A 27129-nucleotide genomic window follows, 5' to 3' on the forward strand; every position below is an offset into this window, starting at 1 on the left:
ATCAAAAGGAGAGGTTGCTGTCAAGAAGTACACCAAGGCTTCGTACTGTGGGGGAAGGCAGCAGCAGACAGACAGTTTTAGATCCTACTAGGAGTTCAGATTTGCTAGTGTTCAGCTAAAGAAAACCCAGGCCACGATGTCTTGAATGCAGTCGAGAGCCGGACCATGGCAGAAGGGCTTAAGGTCGTCAGCATAGGAGTGAAACATAAGGCAAGATATCTCAAACTGATTCACAGATATCTTTAATAATATGGAAACCATGTACATTTTGCTAATATGGTACACCATCATTTAGAGATATCTTAAAATGAAGGTTTTAAAGATACCTCTAAATCATTTGAATATATCTCGAAATAACTTCCTGTTCATTTGGAGATATCTCTAAATAGACAGGAAGTCCACTCAACGCCCCCACCCACACACTTTTGCCTCAACGACAACTTTACGTATCGTGGAAGTTGACTCGGCAGAATCCGGTAAATAAATATAATGGTAGGAAACCAGTGTCCCTGATTCCAGATAACACGGTTCATGGCATTTGTAGCTCTAAGTTCAGAGAATATCAACTGGTTTATCTGAATGTCAAGGCATTGAACTTAAAATTCATACTGAATTAAAACAGGCACATAGCCAATATACTTCCACTGTGTGACTTATGTAAAACAAATCCTATGCCGCACAATCAAGTTATATGCATATGTTAGCGGTTAAAGTAGCCCCCCCCCCCCCCCCCCCCCCCCCCCCCCCCCCCCCCCCCCAAAAAAAAAAACACACAGAACAATAAACTAGGAGTTTAAAAAAAAAAAAAAACAGTGAAGCACGTTCAGAAACTGGGAAGCACAGTATATTCAAACCCTGATGGGAAGAAGCTGTAAAGAGTAACAAGTTCATATTGCTTGCATGCTGGCACCATTTCTGGAACCACAGTCAGAACAATCTCGCTGTGCCTCTAAGAACATATTGTTTTTCTTAAACGTAAACCAATGTTTTGTTAAAATACCAGTACCGTAATTATGGAGTTAAAATTTTAAATCGTCCAGTTAAACATTTGTAAACTTATTTTCCAAACCACTAAAATTGTCGCAAATACCATAAACAACCACGCTTTTGGGAACCTTCCCTTTTATGTGCCTCTCCAATTTATTCACCATGACTCCCAGCAAAAAGTAGTATTTCACTCTGTGAAACTAGTAACTTGACAGTTACATGCCATGCAAGCATCAGTACTCCCCTAGCAGACATATAAATGGACAGCATATTTACCATTTACCAATGGTGCAAGACAATCGAGATTACGAATATTTTAGGTTATATTTTTTTCCCCTTAAAGCTGCATTTTTTTCACAACCATTTACCTCAAGAAACCACTATTGCAGCATTTTTAATATATATATATATTATCTATTATATATAGATATATATATAGATATATATATATATATATATATATATATATATATAATCGTTAAGAATTCTACACATACACAACTGATCTGATCATTCAACACTGTTGACATTAATAATCATTAAAGCAAAATAAAAACCTTGCTGTGCTTAAGCCTTATAAACAATGATCTAATGAAGAACAGAAACAAGACAATAATTGGAAACTAAAGTGTATGAGAAAAATCAATTTGTTAGAGCGAGTTGCGGGGTTCCAACAAATACAGCGTTACACATCCCCACGTGTTGCTGCAACTGTTTAAATAACAAACCTGTCAATTTTCTTTTTCATTGTTAACATCCTGACAACTTTTTACACTTCTAAATTTAAAGCTCTTTTTAAAATGTCCACTTTTGTGCACTGAGGTTTGAGATCTGTCCAATAAATCACTGCAGGAAGAGTGAATAAAACAAAACACCAAGTGCTCTGGCTTTCTGTTCCAGACCACATCATGGATCGTTATTGCTGCGTTAAATGTTGAACAATGTGGACTTTAATCCTTACACTATCAGCGCACTAGAGCAGACATTTTGAAAAGAGATTTGAAACTGGCTTTAAAAGTTATACATGTAAAACTTTGTCAGGATGTTAACAATGAAAAGTAAAATGACAGATACGTTATTTAAATATATGTTGTGGGGACGTGTAATGCTGTATTTTTTGGAACCCCGCTATTTACTCTTTAAACCCTCTCCATTCTACCTTTAAACGCTGCATATAATTTAAATCACTTGCAGTCTTATGTACACTTAACATACTTTAATAAACAAAATAATAATAATTAAAACATGAAAAAACAACAACAATACCATCTCATTATTTACTACCATACATGCAGGACCAATATTAACACTTCCAAGGCTCCTCTTTGGAGCTCACCAACTCTTGAGTATGTTCATTTTTGTGTCCTGTGTTAGTGAAAACAACATTTTTAATCTCCTACTGTTGCTCATAAAAGCAAAAACAAGTGAAGTAGCGACAAGCAGGGATTAATGGGGGGAAAATCCTGTGTCCTTCTAGATAAAACTATTCTTTCCTATTATGAGCGCACCTACAGTACTAAATATTCATTAAGTTTAGAAAAGGAATTCTATTTTAGGGACACTGCACTTGACATATTGTGGAAGCATTTCTTTTGAAAAAAAAAATATATAACACAGTAAACATTTAGGATTAGGATTTGCTTTGCAACACAGGGTTAATAAAATAGTCCTTCAGTGCCAACATTTCAGATTAACTATTGATCAAGTTTTCTAGTGCTATATGTTAAAATGATCTGCTAACTAGTTTCAACTAGCCAAATGGTTCCACAGTGAACAAAGCACATGAAAAAGAGCCAATTCTAGATTTCTTGTCAGATCGTTACTTCTACTTACTGACGCAATGTAAGACTTTTATTTATTTGTAAGATGGAAAAAAACAAAACCCACGCAGTATCAAACTTCCTGTTGAACTACTTGCACGTTCTTCTCATGTTAACAGAAATACCAGCATTCAGCATAATCAGCAAAAACAGTTTTGCATTTCCTGAATGCATTCCTTCCACCACAAACCTACCACAAAATTCTGAAACAAGGCTGTCAATTCTAGGCTTTAGTTTGTTTACTTCCACCCTGCAAGACATGGTCATTGAGTTACAGCATGTGCTTTTCACCTGAGAAATAAACATACTTCTTGAACTAGATGCTAAAAGACTATTGCATAACTCACATGTCTTGCTACATTTGATAATAACTGGTGAGGATTTTTTTTTTCAATGGGCTCATCGAGTTAATATTTCCCTGTAATACACATGCTCATTAACACCAGCAACAGACCGCCAGCCCAGCGCAAGCTAATAACATAGACTCTAGCAGGAAACAATTGCTCAGCAGAGATTATTAAAATCCGCACATCACACACTCCATGTACCATGAGGTTAAATCAACACAACTTTGGCCAAAAGTGTTGCATCACCTAGATTAATAAAAAATAAAAAAAACACATTATATGAACATAATTTAGATATTTTACTTAACATCATGTAATCACACAACAAAATTATATCACAAAAGTTTACCGGTAGCCATAATAGTAGTACAGTACTTCATATTAGATTTTGAAAGGTCACGTTTTTCAGTTTTTTTAAGTATATGGTAATGTAGCATTATTCAGCAGGTTTTATTCGACTTTATGAAGCAACATGAGTTTCTATAGGGTGATGTAAAACGTTTGGCTGTAGCTGTACACTGTGGTTTCTTGAAGTGAAAATCCCCAATATGACAGCAAATTCTACTTTACCTTGATTATTGAAGCATTTTAAGAGTTTGTGTAAATGATTTCCTTGTGATGTGTGTGTGGTCTGAATCTGGTCAATCTTAAATCTTACCGGTAAATGTCAACATTTACCAAATAAAGTGTAAATGTCCAAAATTATGAAGAAAGATTGCTTTTCAGACATTTAGCGGTTAATCTCATGATTTACCAAAGCTTACTGGTAAATGCAGGTATATCAAAGAATGTATTTATTCCTGCAAATAAATTGTCAATTAAGAAAATAATAACTAATGTTGAATAATATATTTATTTCTGCATACACATTTTCCATTAACAAAATAATCATTAATGAGCGTATAGTAATGCACAACTGACTATTTAAACTAGTTCTGTTTAATATAAATGAAATCATTTTGGACCTTAGTTTTTTCAGCTGAAAATCACACTAAATCAGGCACTGGATAGATATATTTACTTACCTATTAAAGCATGGCAGACTCTTGTGGCACTTGCAATGCACAACAGCAAGACATTCCCCAAAGACACTTAGTTATTCTTGAGATTTACCAGTATATGTCGGAAATAAAGCGTTTTCATGTTTATTTCAGACATTTACCAGCAAACCTTAAAGTTTGTAAATATTCAGACTTTTACCATAACACAGACACATGGAATAAGAGCCAAACTTCTGCTGGCCACATTCACTAGTATATAATGTATACTAATCTACAGCACTTTGCAATGAGAATAATAAACACATACAACTGTTGCTTTAAGCAATTACTTCTTACTGTACATCAAAAAATACCGTTAATGTTTGTTGGAATTTTTTTTTTGCCTCTAGCAGTGGGGAGTCCACAACCCCAAGTCCATACAGCTACAACCTCTGCCATTGCTTACTAAATGATTGGAAACCTGTCAAGACTGTCTAGACTAGGCAAGAAAATACTAGCAAATTATGCTTGAGATCTACCCAAAATTATTGTTGTTTACAGGTTTTTAACTCTCTTCAGCAGGAAAAAAAAGCAAGACAAGAATGTCTTTAGGTAACGTCTACATTGCCCAAAGCCAAACTACTTCACTTACTGACAGGCATATAACAATCAAAAAGAACGACGTACGCTCGATAGGGTATAATTTGTCATGTTGTTGTTTACCGTTTTCACCTAAGTTAAATCTTACAACTAGAAAAGAGACTTCAACACAGCCAAAAACTACACTGCGCTGGTAGCTGCACTGCATTAGAAGTGCAATAACAATCGACCACCATTCCCCACCATTAGATTGTCAGAAAAGCTTAATTATATGGTAAATTGAAAAACTATCTTCTATGTAAAAAAACAAAAAACAAAAAAAAAACAACAAATTTGGTCACCGCCAGGATTAGTAGGATATTCAGTAGTCAAGTGGCTATGAGGATTTCACTGTGCGGTGCTTAATAAAACATGTTCATTTGCCAGGTCAAGTCAGCAGGGAGAAGCTGAGGGGTTTCCTTCATCTGTATTCCTGTACGGCAGAAGGTATTGTATACAGAGTTCAGTGGTCAGGATTAGTAAACTGTGTGCAGCGGAGCAGCTCTGAATCTCCATCAACTTCTGAATTGCAAAATTAAACTAAGAATATATTGTATCGGGTTTCCAAGACAACCGAACATATAGGATGTATTTAGTTAAAATAGTTTTACTGCTGCAAGACTCTTCACTAGTGCATATAGCCTGCTACGGCAAACATTTGTTTTGCATGTTTTTGAAAGTATTTATTTTGTGTTTTGACCTCTGTACCCTTGTGAACAGTAGAGAATGAATCTGAGCTGCAAATCTACCTCCTGACCAGGAAGGGCGCCAAGTAAGGTTGGTGTTACGTCTTTACAGCGATGGGCCGACTCGATGATAGGACAGAAGCAGAAGTCAGCCATCATGGGGGGGAAGGGCTTCGCTGGAAGACTGCAGAACAGCTCTATTGTGATGTGTTGCGTGCAGCAATTGGATACAGTGTGACGCCACACTGAGGGAGGAGTTTAGCAGTACAAATGGGACGAAGCTATGCGAGCATGGTACCTTACGTTGAAACATGAACCAACCAGAATGCTGCGTGCGATTGTTTTTGTTTTGTTGGTCGGACCTCTACGGATCCGGGAGCTGAAGCTACTGAGCCAGCACGATCCCCGGAGAATCTACATTGCCACAGCACAGCAACGTGAACTTGAGCCAGCACGATCCCCGGAGAATCTACATTGCCACAGCACAGCAACGTGAACTTTCCCTTGGAGCACTGCACTGCCACAGCACAGCAACGTGAACTTTCCCTTGGAGCACTGCACTGCCCCAGCACAGCAACGTGGACTTTCCCTGAGAGCACTGCACTTCCCCCACCCCGTGCGTGCACCTGTGGATTGTAAACTGTAAATTATTGTTCATCATTTGGGAACCCATCTTTTTGTTTAGGACTGCAACCCCCCCCCCCCCCCCCCCCCCAGTCATCCCCAATACCATTGTTGGTAGCAGGGATGACATTGTTAATAAAACTTATTTGTAAAGGACTTGTAGGACCGGGGGGCGTGCATGCCTAAACAACTTCCTCCAAGAAATCAGAAGCACCCATTCAAAACTGGTAAGTTATTCTGTTTTCGGTCTTTAATGGGATTTATCATATTTTCCAGTCTTTTACGTAGTTTTTAATGAAATTGATCATATTTTTCCACCATTATGAAAACAGTATGCGAATTAAAAAAAAAAAAAAAAAACTTTGCGGTGGACTTAACTTGATTTTTTTTTTCTCTTTAGAGAAATTGATTGTCTGTTTCCAGTTTGTTTGCAAAAAAAAGTAGAATTAATTTTTGACAATAGGCAAACACCCATCAGATCGCAATTGATTGCACCTGTATCAACTGACAGTGACATCTGACAGTGTACCACTAGCAATGTGATCGTGTACCTTTTGCTGACATTACACATATTTGGTACTGTGGCAAAGAGCCCTGCCTCTGGGCTATTAATATGTGTTGTATGTTACATGTTGTGTGTTAATGTTGGTGTATAGTCATTGGTACATGGGATATAAATCAGTCTGTGGAACACAAGTTATTTAAAATGTATCTTCGTATTTAGGCACGAGGACTGCACAGCACTTCACATGCAGGTAAAATATAATAATATGCGAGCACAGGGAATTGCACTTATTAATTCACGTGCAGTTGTACTGATACTCTAATTGAATGATTGATTAGCAATCGAGTCTCGGTACAGCTGCATAAAAGCAGCACGTTTTCACTCAATCAGGGTTGTGTGTTCAGTGAGTGGAGAAGGGGATTGGAGACGGAGGTAACAATAGTAATAATAATAGTTAGTTAATATATCAGCTCACCGTGGTTGTCTGTGTAGTCTGTTTTGTTTGTCTCTATTTTGGTGAAAGTGCCGTGTCCTGTGTGTTGTTTGTCTTACATCCTTTTATTTTCTGTCTGTTTCATTACACTATGTAACACAATTTTTGTTCCTGGGTAGTAAGTGTTATTTCCTAATTGCTTATGCCTCAAAATTATAGAAATGGCTATTATTCTCCACAAACTTTGCTTTTGTGACCAGGACAGTGATATTTCAAAATATCACTATTTCCAATGGGAAAATGGGCAAATGTGTGTCTTTTCGTTCACATAGTCAGAAAAAAACAACATATGAATCCAAATTAACATGTATTTATACGAAAGTAATACAAAGATGACTAAAAAAAAGATTTAGAAGTGAGTAGTTTTTTGAGATTTACAATTACTGTATTTACAGTATTTACAGTATAATTGTAAATCTCAAAAAACTACTCACTTCTAAATCTTTTGTAGTCATTGTGTTGTCAACTGTTTCCCCCACAACTACCACTAATTTAATGAAAATGGATTTACGTTCGTTTCACGGACTCAAGACTCGACGCCAAGGACTTGTGACTGGGACTTGAATGATAGGCACTCGGACTCAGGGTTTGAGGACTTGACTACAAGTCTGGTAAATAGACCCAGATTCCTTTCTGAACCACTCACATCCAGGCAAGCCTGTATGAAGCATCACTACTATGCTTTGTATCACAGATGCTGTTCTGTGTTAAAGCGATGACAGTTTCTTTATTTTGTGAAAGTTGTGACGAGCTATGAGTCATGCTATCCCATGCCCCTGTCCCTTTAAGAGTAGATAGATGTTGAGATCAGTGGTAAGGCTGGGAATTACAAATATGTCCTCCAGTGGATAGTTTGAAAAAATAAAAAAAAATTTAAAAAAGATGGGACAAAACTAAGAAGCCAGCTTGGACCAAAAGCTCAGTTATATTTAGTAGTTTTTTTTTTTTCCTTTACGTAATTTTCTAATGTCATTCCTTGGCCAGGAAGAATGAAGAGCAAATTGGAAAAATGAACGACTAAAAACACTGCTACAGTATGTGGGTGGTGAAAGGCAGAAAAAACGCTTATAACCTTTAACGAAACCTGTTGTTCTCAACGGGATTAAATGGCGGAGATTCATTTGCTGATTAAAGGAAACAGGAACCAGGACAAAGCAGCATCCATACTTTTGAAGGGGTTGAAGAAAATCACTTGCCAAATCGGAGACAAACCCAGGAACAGGGAACTGGTTTGATTTTATTTTCTTCTTATTTCTCTGAATGAAGAAAATGCTACCTTACACTGACTTTCAGACTCCTAGATTCCGACATTGCCTGTTCCCATGTTGAGTGCATTAACAAATGCCAGTAGTACAAAACACATTTTTTCTCCCTGTTGATTTCTTTAACATTGGACTGTGTGTTTTGTTGTTTGTCTTTTCCTTGCTGTTACATTGACTGCTCTGTCTGTGTTGTCTGAACGGCTCATGGAACTTTCTTTTATGTTTTCTTTAAGGTTGGTTGTTTTGTTACCTCGGATTGGGTTTATAATAGTTTATTCTAGATAAACCTCAACAGGATTTAAACAAAACAGAGATCATTTAGAATAACTTCATTAAATAGTCTTCTACTAATTGCAGAACATTACTAATTACTAATGATTCCCCCTTTCTCTATTCCTCTCTGATTCCATATTTCATTTAGATATGGGGGAATGAAATGAACGCTGTGCACATGCCACTCTGTTTGATTATTGTGGAAAAATCTGTTAATTTCTTTTGTTATTTTTGATGTTTTTTTTTTTTCTAAAGCTGCAAGGAAAAGACAAAAACATTGTTGAAATGATTAGCTCTGTGACAGCTTTTAAACAAAAATTAAAATTGCAGTCCTCACAATTGCAGCGACACGAACTGAGGAATTTAAAAAATGTGATGTTGGAGCTCGAAAGTCAGGGAAAAGCACCTGTGCGTTGTGACAGTTGTCGATACGTTGAACAGGTGTACCACATTATCGCAGACTTTGACCGATGTTTCCAAGGTTTTGCAATTCTGGAACCTGTGGCAACATTTATGTGCTTTTCCGTTTGGTGTGGAAGTTGATGTTGACGAAATTGCAACAAAAATAGCATCATTGTTTCACATGGAGAGACATCTGCCGTCGAGGGTGAAATTTTGACTCTGCAAAGTGACCTCCAAATCGAGGGCATCGGGGGAACACTGTTGGAACCTTATCGTGGAGGAAAAACATCCAAAACATCAGAGAAATTGCCATCACTTGGCACTTTCTGGACCTACCTTTGCGAGTCAGCATTCTGAGACATGAAGATTATCAAGTCAAAATACCGGTCCACTCTACTGGGTGATCACCTGGACACCTTATTATTATTTCTTGTTATTATTGTTTTTCAAAAATAGGGCCTATTTTATTTGTGGTCTGTTAACTTGTTTGAATGGGGGTGAGGGGGAGGTAGACCCGTGATAGGGTGGGGGTGGAAAAAGTAGATCTTATGTAATCCCCTGCCTTAGGATGATAATAATAAATATATTTATTTTTATATAGCTTCTTTCACAGTGGACCACCATCACAAAGCACTCTACAGAGGTAGGCTGTGAGCTATACATTAGATGCAGTAATTTACAATAGGACATTAATCTAACATCTCATCAGCAGGATGGAGCACAATGAGCTTAAGTGACTTGCTCAGAGTCATACAGTGAAACTGTGAGTCAGTCTGTGGCAGAGATGGGATTTGAACCGGTGACCATCAGTGGCAGAGGTGGTATTTTAACCAGTGACCTTCTGGTTACAAGCCCTGGACTTTAACCACTGGACTGGACACACACACACACATACATATACATATATATATATATATATATATATATATATATATATATATATATATATATATATATATATATATATATATATATATATATATATATATATATATATATATATATATATATATATATATGGCAGGGAGGGGGTTAAAATCCTTCCCTGCCTAAAACATGTGAGAATGCACATTTGGGTGTTAATGGGTTTATTGTTTAATTATTAGTTCTCCCCTGCACCTGGAGTGTATTGTAAATTAGAGCCAGGTGCAGGGTATTTAAAGAAAGCAGCCAGTTTGTTCTGGGCTGCTGTGAGTGAAGAGCCCGGTTGCGGCAAGGCAACCGTCAAGTGTTGTGGTGCCGAAAGGGCACGTGGGCGTGACCGTGTGTATATGTCTTTCTGTGAACCGGTAAACAGGTTAGCTGTCCGGTCTGTGTACTGAGATTCCTGTGTGTTGTGAGTTATTGCCCAGTCAGGTAACGAGTTTTTTCTGGATTTCGTTTGTAACAATTAAAGCGCGCGTAAGCGCTAACGAAAAATTTTCGCGCGGTGTCCTGTTTCCTGAGTTAAAGGGCAACACAACCGTGGACCCCGGGATCAATTTCCTACCGTTGTTTTATCATACTTATATATGATATAGTATATATAAGATATATATATATATATATATATAATATATATATATATATATATATATATATATATATATATATATATATATTACACAATGTGTGTGCGTTTGACTTGACATTGAACTACTATATATATATATATATATATATATATAAATAAATAAAGTTTTAAAGTCTCTGCCTTAGTTTAATATGCACAATATTGTTAACAGAAAAATTCTAATAGTTAGTAGAGTGGTAACTCATTCAGAATTACCATTAACAATATCAAAGAACAGAAATATTTTAAAGTGGAGCTTACCTGCTGGAGTTTTATAATCTGAAATGCACTGATGTCTCCAAAAACTAATGGCAGACCTCTCTCGGCACTGCAGACGATTCAAGCGCTCTGCAAGGCCTCCCCTGCAGGGTATTGGAGAATGTATGTCACTGTCAAGAGTGGTTGGAGACTTAAAACACAACAAATAATCATTTAAATTCATTTTGACTTTAAAATTAGTAAGTAGCTTAAAATATAATTTCCATTTTACAGTGTGGGCAGTTCTCTGAAAATATCTCAGCCAGATAGACAGAGTAAAATAGTAATGACTCAGAACAAAAGAACCACTAAGATGGAAAACATAATAAAAAAAGGTGAAATGTTAAATATGTTTATATTTAAATTGTATCTACTTTAATAAATCTTTAATAAAAAACTAAAAAATACCATCCCAGGTCCAAACGTGAGCACTTTTGAGAATATGTGACCATGACAAACCACTTGAGAATGGTCCTTGACCCTGTAAATCATTATTAACTCAAAGGGTTAATACAGTTCCCTTGTCCTCAGAACCTCTACTTATATTAAAATAATAATAATAATAATACTACATAAATCAAATACAGTATACAAATTACAATTCAAAGTGAAAAGTACAATAAGAGAAACTGAAAAAAAGAAAGCAAGCATTCATATTTCTTTAAGGAGGGAAATATGAGACTAACTGGCATTCAGCCGTGACTTGAAGCCTGCCCACTCAAACTGCCTGTGGGATCATGAACGAATAATCTTAATAGACACGTGTTCATTCTGCAGAAATGTGTTTACATTAGAAACGTCAGGAAAATAATCAGTCTTAATAATCAGAGGTCTTCTGCCCACACATCATCTTTTGTGCATTTATCACATACACAGTACAGTGCTGAGCATTACTAGGATCTCTTATCTAAGCAGCTGCACCTCCCCTCACAATCGCAGCGCAATCTTCAGCTACATTTTCACATGCATCTTGTCATGACAAGACTGATATTCTGAAGAAGGTTGGGAGCGGGTGTTGAATTTTATTTTAATTGGTTAATGAGGGTTTTTGGTTGAATTTATTTTTAACTAAAATAATATTAGAGCTAGAGATTTGTGTTAGGTGTTGTCCTTTGGAAATTACATGAGGAATCCAAAAATGACATTTAAAAAATAAATAAAAAGTTACCCTTTAAAGTTTTTGGGAAAAAAACCCAATACAAATCTGAAAAATGTTACATGGAAAGGTCAAAGTCTCTGCTTCATATATACAAAGTTACAGGAAGGTAATAAACATTATATTACCCACTGACTCTAGAAAATTATGAATAATAATGGAAAAGTCACACCAGTAAATTACTGTTTGTCCTTTTGAAATGTTGGATTCAGCACTCTAGATATGGTTTTGAGTCTGGGAGTAGCCCTCTAACTTTACAGAGAGTAAAATGTATTTTCAGGGGGTAAAGGCAACATTACTTTGAAGGCATGAATAATCTCGATAAATACTGTACAATCTTTATTGGTAATGGGGTAGGCATTAAAAAAAGAGCCTTCCATTATTTATTTTACTATTTAAATTTTGTCGTTGCCAATGGTTTACTCTGGTTTTCTCCCCAATTTTTGTATGCCCAATTATTATCTTTATCCTCAGCTCACTGCTCGCCACTCCCCCTGACTCTGGAAACGGCGGCTGGAGCAAGCGTTGTCCGAAACGCGCTCCTGCCAATCCGTCATTTTTCGCACTGCGGATCCACAGCGAGGCCACCAGACCTATAGTCACGGAGGACAACACAGATCTGTTGGCTCCACTGCAGAACCACAGGAGCCAATTGTGTGCCACCCCCTAGGAACTTAAGGTCACGGTCGGCTGTGACAGCCTGGATTTTAACTTGTGATCTCCAGGCTATAGGGCACATCCTGCACTCTACGCGGAGAGCCTTTACTGGATACGCCACTCGGGGGCCCGTCCTTCCATTTTAACTGCAATGTTACTTTGAACTAATGCACAACCAAGCGTACCGTTTTACAAGGTTCTTTATCGGCTCAGTGCATTTTTTCACAGTATCACACAAATTGCAAATTAATTACATTACTTATATTTTAATAATAAATTATTCAACTCAGTGAGCATGTTAAAACTTCAATGTAAATCCACACAGATAAATAAAATAAGCTAATGCATCAATAAGTTATAAAAGCTGGTTACATATTATAGGGACCTTTTTCTTTAGCGGTTGTCACTTCAAACTGTGTTGCTTCGAATTTTTTTTATTCTTACCATGATTGACTGCAAAGTGAAATCTGGCTAGCCAGGAGACTGGATAATGTTTGCTGGGTTGTTTTTTTTTGTGTACAGTTTCCTAGTAACTGAAGACATTGCATTCTGGGAGATGTAGTTATCAGTGGAAGTTTTAGGGGAGGCGGGAAGGGAGGCAAACAAGCTGTGCAGAAAAATTGCTTTGCATACATTTATGCATTAAATTGAGTCAGTATTTCAGATTTTTTAATGCGTAAAAACGCATATCTGGACCACTGGTTGGATTTAAACCATACAAGTTCTATCCTCTTGTGGAAGCTGAAGTGAGACTTGGGCATAGATCAGTAAACAGCATGTTCAGGTTTGATTTTAACCTGTGTTCTAGGTTTTCAGCAGTGATCATGATCTCTTTTTTTCAGGAGACAAAGATGAAGGTTATGCTGGAAGGCAGTCTTGCAGAATGAAAACATATCCTCTGGTGTTAATCTGGCCATCAACAGGACACGGCTCATTTCGGATATTTTTTTCTTGGCTGCTCATCCCCCTGATACCATCACAATTTGAAGTCCAGTTTATGGTGGCAAGATTGATGAAATTGTACTGTTTTTTGTATGCCCAGCATATTTTCTGGGGCAGTTTTTCCTTCTGTTGGGGGAAGAGTTTGGATTGGGAGGAGTGCACAGCTAATGTTAAAAACTAAGAGCTCATGTCCCAGTGTGGCTCACCTGGTAAAAAATCACAGCCACGTGGTGTGCAGGGTGTGTCATAAACAGCAGATTCACATCCTGGCTGTGCGGAATCGTCGCTCTTTGCTGGGTATTCAGACAGGAGTGTCACATTGGCTCTGGTGCTCCCGTGGGTTAGGGAGGCAAAACCGGCAGGGTCTGTTTCTCCTCATCGCGTTACAGAGAACCCTGCTGGCCAGGCGCCCAGTGAGCTCAAAAGTGGACATATGCAGGGCTGGCCTTTCTCCCCCAGAAGTTGGTACCTTCCCAACATTCACTCTCGAGTTCCTGGGTGTAAAAGAGGAATCTGGCTCGGTCGTGGGATTGGAGAATGCCCACAGAGCAGTTTTCCAATTGCTGCAGTGAGTGGAAAAATGATTGGATATTAAAAGAAATCTCCACTTGCAAGCCATGCTTTCAATAGTATTGCGCTCGCTTGATAATTTCACCTAGAAGTTCAAAGTGTCCCCACAACTTCAACTGATTCTTACCTGTCTTTAACCAACAATACAACAAGGAGTTTGATTTTTTTCACAGCAAACAAAAAATATTACCTTTCTGCAACTGTATATGTGAAGAAGAGACTTTGACCTTTCCATATAATTTTTTTCAGATTTTTATCATTAGGGTTTTTCCTAAAAACTGTTAAGGGGTAGCTTTACTTATTTGATTTTTAAATGTGTTATTAGCATTCGGATCCCTCATGTAATTTCCCACTAAAAAGACACCTAACACAAGTTTTAGCTCAAATCATTTTTGAGGTAAAGATCGGTTGAAGGTTGAGAGGTCCAAAATCAACCACATTTTGTCCCCTCAACCTGATGAGGCTGAAAACGTAAAGTTTTATTGTTGTTGTTGTGGCTGTAAACAACCTTGCTCACCAAATTTGGTGTAAATCGGAGGGGGCAGGGTGTTACCTGTCGGGTGATTTGTCACATAATTACCCTTTACTCAGAGGAAACCAGTTCTCCTTCTCTGGCTTTTGTATGTAAATAATTATTTAATAAAATAATAAAATAATTATTTTTGAGTGTGTTCAGGATCATCTTTATGCTGGGTAGGGCACCTTGGATCAGGTTATGTGGTACTGGTCCTTTGTTACTAACCTGTTAAAGTCAACCACAACTCCAAATGGTTGAAAGCTGTTACTGTCTAGACCAGCCTCTAGCCAGTTACTGCCAGATGAACACAAAGTAGCTTACATGGCAAACTACAGGAATTCTCTCGTTTTAATTACATTGTCTAATTATTAGGCATGTCAGTGTACATAGGCATTTTCACCTGAACAAGCACTAGGTCACGTCCCAATGAGATGGAGCACTATCCTGGGTAAATATATCAATGGAAACAGGGACTGACGGCCACCAAGCTGACAAATGTCATTGTACTGTCAATTTCCAGCTGACATCCATCTGGGTGTAGCTAGAAATGTGAAGAGTCATGCTATTCGAGCTCAGCCAGGCCCTGGGTATCAGCCAGTATAAACATCCTATCTGATCCAATACACCACCACTATACCTTGGCTCTTGAATACATTAATCATGTTAAACTTTTCTTTCATTCTCACACGCAACTGCACACCTCCCAAGGGTAGTGCTCTAATGAGGGTGGACCCTTTTTAGCAGTAAATGACAGCACAAACAGTTTCCAGTTGTATTTGCTACTGAGCTAAACACAATAAGGAAACTGGTATGCAATTTTACTTCATTGATTTATTCAATTTCCATTTTAAATTATTTCACCATAAAAACCTCTTTGAAGTAGAATTCATAGACTACAAAAGCATTTCGTAAAAAGGAAATATCAATAATTGAAGAAAATGATTGTGAAACTATGTCTCGTTTCTATCCTGGTCTAAAGTAGTAGCTTAAATTCTACAAGTACACAGTGTCAATTTAGGAGAGGCATATAGAACAGCTTATTATAATTTCTCATAAAAAGTAGTATATTTGCAACATAAATATTAAGGATCTCTCAAACGGTACATAAGAACCTTTTTTATTTTATTGTGTTACATGTTCCCATGTGTTGCTACAAATGTTTACGTAAGGTGTGTGTTTTTTTTTTTTTGGGGGGGGGGTTTTTTTTTTTTTTTGCTCTGACCACTTTTTAAATTGCATACCCTGCCTCAAGATGGCTTCCCATGTATCCACATGGACCTCAGAACTACATTTCCCATCACCCTCCTGTTTACAGGTAAATACATCTCAGTTACATACAGTACATGAGCAGGAAGATGATGGGAAATGTAGTTCTGAGAGGTCTATGCAGGTACATGGGAAACCATCTTAAGGCAGGAAATGCAATTTAAAAAGTGGTCAGAGCAAAAAAAAAAACCCCCCCAAAAAAAAAAAAAAAAAAAAAAACACACACCTTACGTAAACATTTGTAGCAACACATGGGAACATGTAACAATAAAATAAAATGGTCCTTATGTATCCTTTAAGACACCTACTAGTAATTCAAAGAAATTTAAGTTATAAATTATGAAATCAAGTCATTATCTTTGGAAGTTTGCAACCATTAAAAAAAAAAAACACATAGTTTGAATCACTCCAGGTAAATTAGCCACAATGTAATGTTTAACAACCTCAGGTGTGTCTAATTAGGCTTATGGAAATAGTACAGACTGCTATGCAGATTACATTTCAATTTCTGGGTTTACATAGTCTATTTGCTTTAAGGTCACAATCTTAGGAAAAAGGCCCTGGTGTTCTGTCAAAGGGGTTAAATGTACAATACATTTGCTAGGAAAAGAGCTTCAAGTCCTATTTTTTTCAAACCAGATAGCGCAGATGCAACAATGTAGAACCAGTTGTTTTTTTGCTCTGCAGTTAGAGGGGATAGAATATGTTCAGACCTATGTCTTGCTAAACCTGTTTCTTGCGAGTGCAACATAAGCATTAACACGTTTCACGTATCCAGACAGAAAGTGGTGGAGCTGATATCCAAGACTTGTCCTCTACCAAAAAAGTTTTCCTCACATGTGGGAAAGCAGAATTCAGTTACCAACATTCAGCCACATTGCCCACAACTTAGATAGCATTTGCTTCTTGAAGGCTTCGAGTGCTGGATCAGTTAAAGCCGTAATCCGCCAAGTAAGAGGCACCATCATAGCAGCACAGAAGCAAAGCCAACACAAACATAAAACAAAAACTAAAATATATTGTACAGAGGAGTTTATCACTTGTCATCAGAAAGCAGACCCTTGAATCCAGAGTGTGTCTTTATTCAAAGGCTACAGGGAGTACACAAGCACCCCAAGATATAGCTGACACTGCCTCTCTGCCACACAGGCATTCTCAAGCTACCACCAGCAGAAGTGCTATGATAAATCTGCCAGCTCTGCTCAAGAGAAATAAGGAGACCCCATACAGAACCTTGTTTTTTTACAACCCTATGAAACAATTTAGCTTTAGCACCAACAATGTGCAGCATTTGATCTCATTCTTTAAGATAAGGTTTTCCAGTCGATCATAGTTATTTTCAGTAACTCACTGCTTATTTAGCAAAGCGCAATGATCTACAGATAACCCCCCTCTCTCAATGAATATATTGCAGATGAACTCACTGTACTTGAATTATTTTTAGACTTTGCAGATTGTGTAATTCTTCTCTTTTAACATTAGGTCTAACGAAAGTAAACTTTTCATCAAGAGTTCAACAGGTTTATTCAAATATATTCGGGCAAGCAAATTCTGTGGTTCCAGTAATAGCACGGGTGTGCAAAAAAAAAAAAAAAAAAAACTTCGTCCAAATGACAAAATACTAGAAAAATCTACTTGCTCCCTCACTGTCCTACAAAACAGTCACACAAATAGAATATCACTTTTTTTGATTTTGCTTTTATTAAATAATGAACACAATCGTGATTAATCGCTCCAGGAAATCAAATAAAGAACAGGTAATTAATTCCAAACAAAACTAAGTCCATCTAAGTTTTGTGCATGACACAAACAAAAATAATAATTAAACTAAAAAGATTCAAACTACATCACACTTTTAGGTAGGAGATCACTAAATTACACTTGGAAATTGAGAGGCTTCTCTGACTGTATTTCAGCACATGTGGCAATAAATCATACACACCAAGCTTATTCAATTCCTTCGAAATGGACTCCCATGTATTGTCATAAGGCTCTGGGTATCGCCCTGGTGCCACTCCTGCATTGCCTGTCACGTCACCTGTGGTGTGAAAGATACTTATGAGAAGTATAGGTTCTATTCATTTTGCCGCAACTCTGCACAGTTTCGCTTGCCGCATCGCGTCTGGTGGGTAGCAGTCCTAAATCAGTGATGACGTATTGTAATGTACACGTACATTTCATGTTGTTGCATATCACTAATGTAAAACCCTGTTTAGCACAACTTGCTTTATGTAAAAGCAGAAACATTAAGAAAAAAGAAGTTTGTTTTTATCGCGTGACAGACAATAAACCTTAATGACAAAAGGAAATTTGACGGTAAAATTATTTTTTGTATTTCTCTGTTCATACTCTTTTTATAGAAAAGCCTAAGGTAAGGTAAACAACATTTATATGCCACGAACGACAGCACATTAAAGCTATTTGCACGACTTGAATCAGGTGTTAGTTATACCACCAGTGTCAGGCGCAATACAGTAAACATTTTACATACTAATGCCCTAATAATAATAGTTAAAAACAGACAAATGAAAGATGTAACAAATTTAGTAAAACAATGTTGGTATATGGGCGTTTTTGCCCATGTAAACAGTTTAAAATAATGTAATACATAAAACTGCAGCACTCTTGGCACATGTGCTTTCCTACAAAAGCGATTAGTATTCTGGTTTGTTATTATAAGTAGCCTGTTACCATTATAACTTTCTGTGACTATGAATAATGTTCTTACAAGTGAATTCAAGACCTACTGATAAAAAGCAGCAACAAAATAAGAAGACCAACACAATCTGATCTTTAACACACAATAAATAAAACTGCTTTGCTTAAATAGACTGCCCTGCTCACAGACATAATAAATAATACAAAACATCGGTTGTCACACTGCACAATGATAGATGTTGGCTGGGATTGTTTTTCTGGTGCTTTTGCATTTGGACATCAGCCTGTTTAGCATCATTAGTTGTTTTTAAAAAAGTTCACATCTGTAATTGTCTGTAGACCTACAGTAATTTGAATATGTAGCTGTACACAGCTTGCTTACAAATGACTGTAGATCTAAACACATTTAATTATGTAGCGCCTTTCAAGATCAGGTCCTTGCAAAGTGCTGAACAAATTGTAACTTTCCGCAACCTTTATCAAATTATTAATTTTAGGCTCGGACCAATAATTATTAAAGTAAAAAAAAAAATATTACAAAATTATGCTGCTAAACACGTATCTTGCTGTATTACGTTTATGTTTTAGCTGCGAAAACCCAAATGCACATGAAGCTAATTTTGTTTTTACCGGTACAGTATGTGGGAGATATTCTGAGGATAATGAACAAGAGACCAGGGTACAAAGCTACTCAAGAACTGACATGTCTGCAATAATTGGCTGCATTTTTAAAAAGTATGTTGTTGAGTTAAGAAAGAATAGAAAACAAAACACAAACTACTATGTAAGTTACTGGGTTTCCTTTGTGGAATTTCACTCCACATACTAAGGCAAGGTCGGTGGTGGTAATATGTTTATATATATATATATATATATATATATATATATATATATATATATATATATATATATATATATATATATATATATATATATTAAATAAACTAACAATAACAACAACAACAACAGCAACAACAAGGGTGGGGCAATCGGGGAAGGTCAGGTTATCTGCTTTTCAGCCAATAGGAGATCATTTTTCACAATCATTTTTTCCAATCGCTGCAAGTTGCATGACAAGAAAAATCCACAGCTAATTAAACACAAGTGGATTTACCTGCCAGCTTTTGAAATGAGCAAGTTATAGGCACCAACGACTGCCACTGCAACATATTTTTCAATACAGACATAATATGAAACTTAGAGGGTCGATTTGGCTTGAAAACACAAAGGCCTTGTATCCCTGCTAAAACTCACATTTCTACCAGTTTGACATAAATGTATAAGTCCCAGGCTGATACAAAATGTACTACAGTATATGGGCTTGGCAGAAGTTAATTTATTTTTATCATTTTTTTTCTTGTTAATAACCTTAAAACCAACTTCAGTAATGTAAACAAAATAATGTTGAAAAAAATATATATAATTTTTTTTTGCTCATGTTTATTCCAGGTATTGCAAAGATTTTGAAGGGCTGTTATGTTTCAGTTCATTATTAGGGACCATTGTTTCTACTCATTTGTAACTCTGCTTTGCCATGTCATAGGATCCTGTTAAAACAAAGAGGTATAAGTTCAAAATTTCCCTAATTACTATTTGTAAAATGTTTAGATATTAATGTTGTCGTGGGATTTTTTGTAATGAATATGCACTGCAGTTAAACCCACTCTTCTGGAACATACTTAAATATCTTAACTTAAATATCCAGGTCAGCCAAGTGCACAGTCAGCAGAATACAAAACACATGTTTCCACTTACAGTCATGTGTAGTGAATATACTGTACAACCAACATTCAAGAAATATACAGTATTAGTCAATTATAATATTATTCCATTACAGGAGGAGAATAAAATAAGCCAAAATTAGTTTATGCATTTTCACTTTTTTTTTTTTTTTTTTTTTTTTTTAACTCTGTGCATAAAAAGCAAGCCATGGGACAGATTAATAAATGCAGAATGACTCTAAGCAAGGGGTCTGAGTGGGTTAAAACTGGTAACAAATGACCTTATCATTCTCTCTTCAAAAATAGGCAACATATTTTAATTAGCAGATGATCTCAAGTGGAGTGGTAGCCCATCATCCATTTACTATCACAGTGGCTGTGTGTTTAAACCCATTAAATGTGTCTTTGCAATGGTCACCAGGGAGACTTCTAATAAAACAGCTAATGTCCCTCTTGAACATTCAGCATTGGTAATTAACAGATCATATCTGGGGTAGCACCGCACTTGTGAGAAGGCTTGGTCATTAAAATATTTTGACTTTTATTGAAATGTATCTATGCAGAGTTAATAATAAATATGGGATCTGGTGGGGCAAAACAGGCAACAAATGACTATCCCCTGGTATGTACCATGACACTTTTTACCTACTACATAATGTATTTAACACTATTTCATAAGAATGGACGACTGATGCAACGGAGTCAATTTCAAAGGGGACAATAAGGGTCACTTAGTGAGCCAGTGGCATTATGGTGGTATATTTTAGCATGCTTGTATAAAGTGAATAATATTATATATTTCATATGGACTTCACTACAATGAACTAATCTATGTAAATTAAAATAGCAACAAAGACCCATGGAAAATCCTGCGGGACTAACCTTAGGAATTTGGTCCTCTTTTTGGCAGAATCTTCCGGGGTCTTGAACTTTCTGTCTGTCTGTTTCTGAGGTGTCTGCAGAAGAGCCTGAGCTGATTTAATCCAGTCACTCGCGAGCCTCCCAGTACTCTGGCTCTGCTCTGCTTTGGCCACCAATGAACTAACAGCAGTAAGGGACTCGCTCTCCACACCTTCTCCATCTGTAGAATACTCTGAAATCTCTGCATCAGGTCCCTAGAAGATATACAGTAAAAGGTTAATATTTTAAATAAAGAAATTCATTGGCAAGGATGCTAAACAGTACACACAAGCATACATGTGTCTTTGAAAAAACTGCTTACACATATGGATAAACCACGTAGACTCTCGATATTCAAACCCTTGTTATTTTACTACCGACTGTTATAACACACTCCAAAACAAGAACGCCATTACCCATTATTACAATGATTGTAAAATAATAGCATTCAAAAGCATTTGCACAGTACAGTAGATTAAAGTTCCCTTTTTCTGGGTAATTTCCTGGGGTGCACCTTAATCTCTAGTAATCAAATGTTTTATACGGTGTATTTATTTCTGACCATAATAGATTACTGTATATCTCGGCTTTTAAAAAAGAAAATAGTACAGCAAACAAACATTATTATAATGGACATTACCAGTGTAAAGGTAGATTTCTCTATGTATGTAGACTCTACAAATGATGTTTATCTAATGATTTATGTTTCACATAGGAGTGACATTTAAATCTGTGTTAAACACAAAATGTATGTCAGTTTAGCATTGCTACACATGCAGACATTCAAAGTTTTAGGTATATAGTTTAAGAAAAAGGGCCAAACATGCTGCAAGGCAAAATGCATCGACAAATATTATATGTTTACTTATTTAATTTTACACAGTATGGAGCAGTGTCTTTTGAATAATTTAGGACTGGATTAAACAGGATTTTAGTTCAGTTAAGCCTTTTAAAAGGTGCATCATCACTTGCACAGTGCAACTGACAAGACCAATTCAAACTAGTTTCCCTGAAAAAATCCATGGGACTGCCTTCTTGGCATGCGAAGACATGTTCATCATTCCTCACCCAGGCAGCCCACGCTGGTTGAATGAACTTGATACTGCTTGGATGCATGCCAGGAGACAGCGTCACGTAGAGGACCGAGTAGAACACTATGTTCCTGGCCCGGAAACAAAAATGTGTTCACTCCGCAGTGGAAGAATTGAAAGTGTGTATCCTTTATCAATAAAGCCACTGTACCAATTGCCCATTGAATCAACAGTGGCAGATACAATCTGGGACCCAATATTTCTGTATATTGTTGGTGTTTGTCAGAATATTACACTCTTTGCAACAGAGGCAAATAAATACTACATGGCAGTTTTAAACAAGTAGCTAATGCTAGTATATTCCATCTCCTACCTGGCAGGTATACAGGCTACCTGTAGTTATGACAAGGGAGGCATGATTCATAAAAATGCAACCCAATGATACCGTATGAGTCATTTCCGTCCAACACTGGTATCTTTCCACAGTATAAAAGGGTTAATTATTCACTTCCCACATCAGGAACTAAGCATTACTCAGCAGCAATCTAATCTAACAGATAATTTTATTTATTTATTTATTTTTAATTCATGCTCTTTATACAAAATAAAATCGTCAGCAAGCTGTTATCAAGTTACCAAAAGCAAACTATCTATGATCTCCTTTTCATCTGCAACCACATACTGTAGATAAAACTGTATAAAACATTTTTAGAAGATTTAGAAGTGAGTAGTTTTTTGAGATTTACAATTATACTGTAAATACAGTATAATTGTAAATCTCGAAAAACTACTCACTTCTAAATCTTTTGTAGTCATCTTTGTATTACTTTAGTATAAATACACATTAATTTGGATTCATATGTTGTTTTTTTCTGACTTTATGTGAATGAAAAGACACACATTTGCCCATTTGCCCATTGGAAATAGTGATATTTTGAAATATCACTGCCCTGGTCACAAAAGCAAAGTTTGTGGGGAATAATAGCCATGTTCTATACTTTTGAGGCATAAGCAATAAGGAAATAACACTTATTACCCAGGAACAAAAAAAAAAAAAAAAAAAAAATTTGTTACACAGTGTAATCAACAAGTACAGGGAAACATAATTCGTAATTGACAAACCCAGGACTGGAAGAGACAAAAAGCTGTCTAACAAGGATAAGCAATACTTGAAGATGTATATGTGTATTTATAGGAGGCTGTGGTTAAATGCCAGGGCTTCTAACCAGAAGGTCAAGGGTTCAAACCCCACCTCTGCCTCTGACTGACTCACTATGACCCTGAGCAAATCACTTAATCTCCTTGTGCTCCATCCAGCAGATGAGATGTTAAATCAATGTCGTATTGTAAGTGACTCTGCATATAATGAACAATTCACAGCCTACCTCTGTGAAGTGCTTTGTGATGGTGGTCCACTATGAAAGGCGCTATATTTATATTTAATGTTTATATATATATATATAACCACAGAAAAATAAATTATTCAGGAATCATTTTACCACAATACCTTGGTGAAATGAGCTTTCTCTATTTAGATTTCAATTGCCCTTGAACAGTACCTAGCAGAGTGCATACACTTGGTTAATCTTTTCTGTTTATTTATTTTTATAAATTTAGTAAATCGACAATTAGTTTTTTGTTACTTCCTCCCCAATTTAGTAGTGCCCAATTATTTTGTTCAGCTCACCGCTACCACCCCTGCGCTGACTCGGGAAGGGTGAAGACAAACACATGCTGTCCTCCGAAGAGTGTGCCATTAGCCGTCCTCTTTTTACACGCTGCAGACTCACAATGCAGCCACCCAGAGCTACAGCGTTGGAGGACAACGCAGCCCTGGGCAACTTACAGGCAAGTTCACAGGCGCCCAGCCAGACCACAGCCGTCGCTGGTGCGTGGTGAGCCAAGGATACCCTGGCCGACCTAACCCTCCCTCACCCCGGACGACGCTCGGCTAATTAAGCGCCGCCCCCTCAGTCGGCAAAGGAATAGCCTGGACTCAAACCGGCAAGGTCCAGACTATTGGACACATCCTTTCTACTGAATGCGCCACTCAGGAGCCCCTGCTGTTGCTTTAAAGCAGCTTGGTTCAAACTGTCAAAGCACCATCTAATTCTAGTACTGATTCAGGTAGTCATTTCTCAATATACTGTATGTTTCGACATCCAATAGTCTAGTTACAGTACTCACACCTGATGTACTGCGTTGAGATACTACTTGAGGTTGAACAAGTAAGTGGATTGGAAAAACAGACATACAAACATGGACCAAAAATGAGATGAAAAAAAAATATATAAAATATGGTCAATGTCTAAAACTCAGCCAAAGACGTTAATTCCCGGTCAATGATGCAATTGACCACTGCTCTTGGGCACTGACAACACCACCCAGCCATTGATGTCATTGGCAGCTAATTTTGGACGATGTTATTTTCGTAACAGAAACGTAATTCAGTCATTGGCCTCTCATTGTCAACAATGCCCGGTGAATCTCAGGCAATGGTGTTACTGCCAACAGCTCTCATCAAGCATTGTTTATAGAGGTGCATTGTGGGAATGAAGAGAAAGTGACAACAAACGCCAAAGATTTATTCACAAAACTGGGCGATTTGAGTACGATACAGACGAAAGTTTCAGTATTCTCCCCAGCAGTGTTCTTGCAAACACACATATACAACACATACAGGGGTCATGTTAACGCAAAATGTTGCATTCTAGACGTAAAATAAATCCAATGGACAGAAAAACTTTTTTTTTTTTTTTTTTTTTAAAAAGGAAAAAAATTAAAACAGCATTTACCAAGTACACTTTAATCCTGAAGGTGGCAGCATTAAGCATGAGTACTGTATTGCTTTCCAGACATTTTTGGCGGTCAGACTAGTGAGTGTAGGTCAAAATGATCTTTATTTTTATATAGCGCCTTCATAGTGGAACACCATCACAAATCGCTTTACAAGAGACGAGAAAAGGGTGTGTGAACTATGCATCAGCTGCAGAGTCACTTACAACAACGTCTCACCCAAAAGACTGAGCACAAGGAGGTTAAGTGACTTGCTCAGGATCACACAATGAGGCAGTGGCTGAGCTGGGATTTGAACTGGGGACCTGCTGGTTACAAGCCCATTTCTTTAACCACTGGACCACACAGTTTATTTTCTTTTTCTTTCTTTTAAATTTAGTCCTCCCCAATTTAGTGTGCCCAATTGTTATCTGTATCCTCGACTCACCGCTCGCAACCCCCCATGCCGACTTGGAGAACGGAGGCTGGAGCATGTGTGCTCTGAAACGTGCTCCTGTCAATCTGTCATTTTTTGCACTGCGGATCCACAGCGAGGCCACCAGACCTATAATGCCGGAGGACAACACAGATTTGGAGGCTCCACTGCAGACCTGCAGGCGCCCTATCGGCCACAGGGGTTGCTGATGTGCGGTGAGCTGTGGATTCCCCTGCTGACCTAGGCCCTCCCTACCAAGGCAGCGCTCGACCAATTGTGCGCTGCCCCCTAGGAACTCCCGGTCATGGTCGGCTGTGACATAGCCTGGACTCGAACCTGCGATCCCCAGGCTACAGGGAACATCCGCGTGGAGTGCTTTTGCTGGATGCGCCACTTGGGAGCCCCCTGAAGTTTCTTTTCTAAGCAGTCAGCATCTAATGTAAAAGATCAGCAGCCTTCTACTTCTACGTTACACGTTTGTAAAAAAAAGCTTCTATGCAGAAAAATAAATATACACGTAGATGTATAGATTTTCAAGAATCTTTGCTTAAAAGGCACAAACATGGCGATGCTGTTGCTGTTATAGGAATGTAGCAAAAAAATTAAAAACACTTGTAGATGAAGGTAAAAAACAGAGCTCAGAATCCCGTCTGATTACCCTGCGGACGGCCTATTCGATGGCGCAAGAATAAATAGCAAATGAGAAGTTCTCTTCTATAATGCGACTTCAGAGCTTAAATACAAACCTCAAACTTGATGATTTATATATACAGACCACTCATCTGTGACAATCATGCAGCATGCCTTAGCCCAGTGTGTAAGGGAAGAAATTATCCAGGAAGTAAGTGCAAGTCCTTTTGTTGAATTTTAGTTGACGAAACAGTCAATGTAATAAAGAAGAAATTAGCTTTTTTATATACGCAACGTGAAAGACGGAAAAGATGCTTCTCGGCTGATTGGCAATTTTGATGTGGCTGATGGTACTGCTGAAACTACAACCAATTAAATGACGCGTGTTCTACAACAGTGTAATATCCAAACAGCTAAAGTTGTCGGCTTTGTGTCTAATGGAGCAGCTGTGATGACTGGGAGAGTGTCAGAGTTAGCACCCGTTTAAAACAACAGAATCCCTGAATGACATCTGTGCATTGTACAGCACATTGTGTAGCACTCGCCTCTTCAGGGAGCGCTGCAAAAGTAAACAAAATTAAGCAGTACAAAATTAAGCAGTAAACAGTCAATACTGTGTTCAACTACTTCAAGTACTCTGTTTGCCGCTAAGAAAGACTCAAATCAACCAAATGCTTGGTGAAGGCAACTTCAAGAGTTTCAAAGTGCCATGTTCCGTGCGGTGGCTGTCGCTTAGCAGAGGAGGGGAAGGAACATAAAGAAAATGGCCTGCTCTTGTATTGCAGTTCTGTGATGATGCACGGACCAATGCGACAACGGTGGGTTTGCATAAACAAGTCTCAACCTACAGCTTTGTAGCAACCACATACATGTTACTTGATGTCATGGATAGACCCAAGAAGTATTTCAATTGGAGAATGTAAACCTTGGCCTGATCAAACTGTCAGTAAAAAGACAGACAGCTTTAGATTTGCTTGGTGATTTACCTCTAGCGGTGACTTGAGCGAGAAATCACAGACCAGCACTTTAAGGGACACACATT

The 27129-nt window shown here is 37.5% G+C and overlaps 1 protein-coding gene across 2 annotated transcripts in view; it reads right to left on the reverse strand.

The window, feature by feature from the left end:
- Nucleotides 1-27129, reverse strand: part of spidr (scaffold protein involved in DNA repair) — a 110663-nt gene that overhangs the window by 69234 nt on the left and 14300 nt on the right. For both annotated transcript variants that reach the window (XM_041247651.1, XM_041247652.1), the window contains exons 6-7: nt 21198-21430; nt 10832-10932 (exon numbers count right to left, since the gene is read on the reverse strand). In XM_041247651.1, the coding sequence (XP_041103585.1) occupies nt 10832-10932; nt 21198-21430 (334 nt within the window). The remainder of the gene's footprint in view (nt 1-10831; nt 10933-21197; nt 21431-27129) is intronic.

The sequence above is a fragment of the Polyodon spathula genome, chromosome 4, assembly GCF_017654505.1.
Source record: "Polyodon spathula isolate WHYD16114869_AA chromosome 4, ASM1765450v1, whole genome shotgun sequence".
NCBI classification, from domain to species: domain Eukaryota; kingdom Metazoa; phylum Chordata; class Actinopteri; order Acipenseriformes; family Polyodontidae; genus Polyodon; species Polyodon spathula.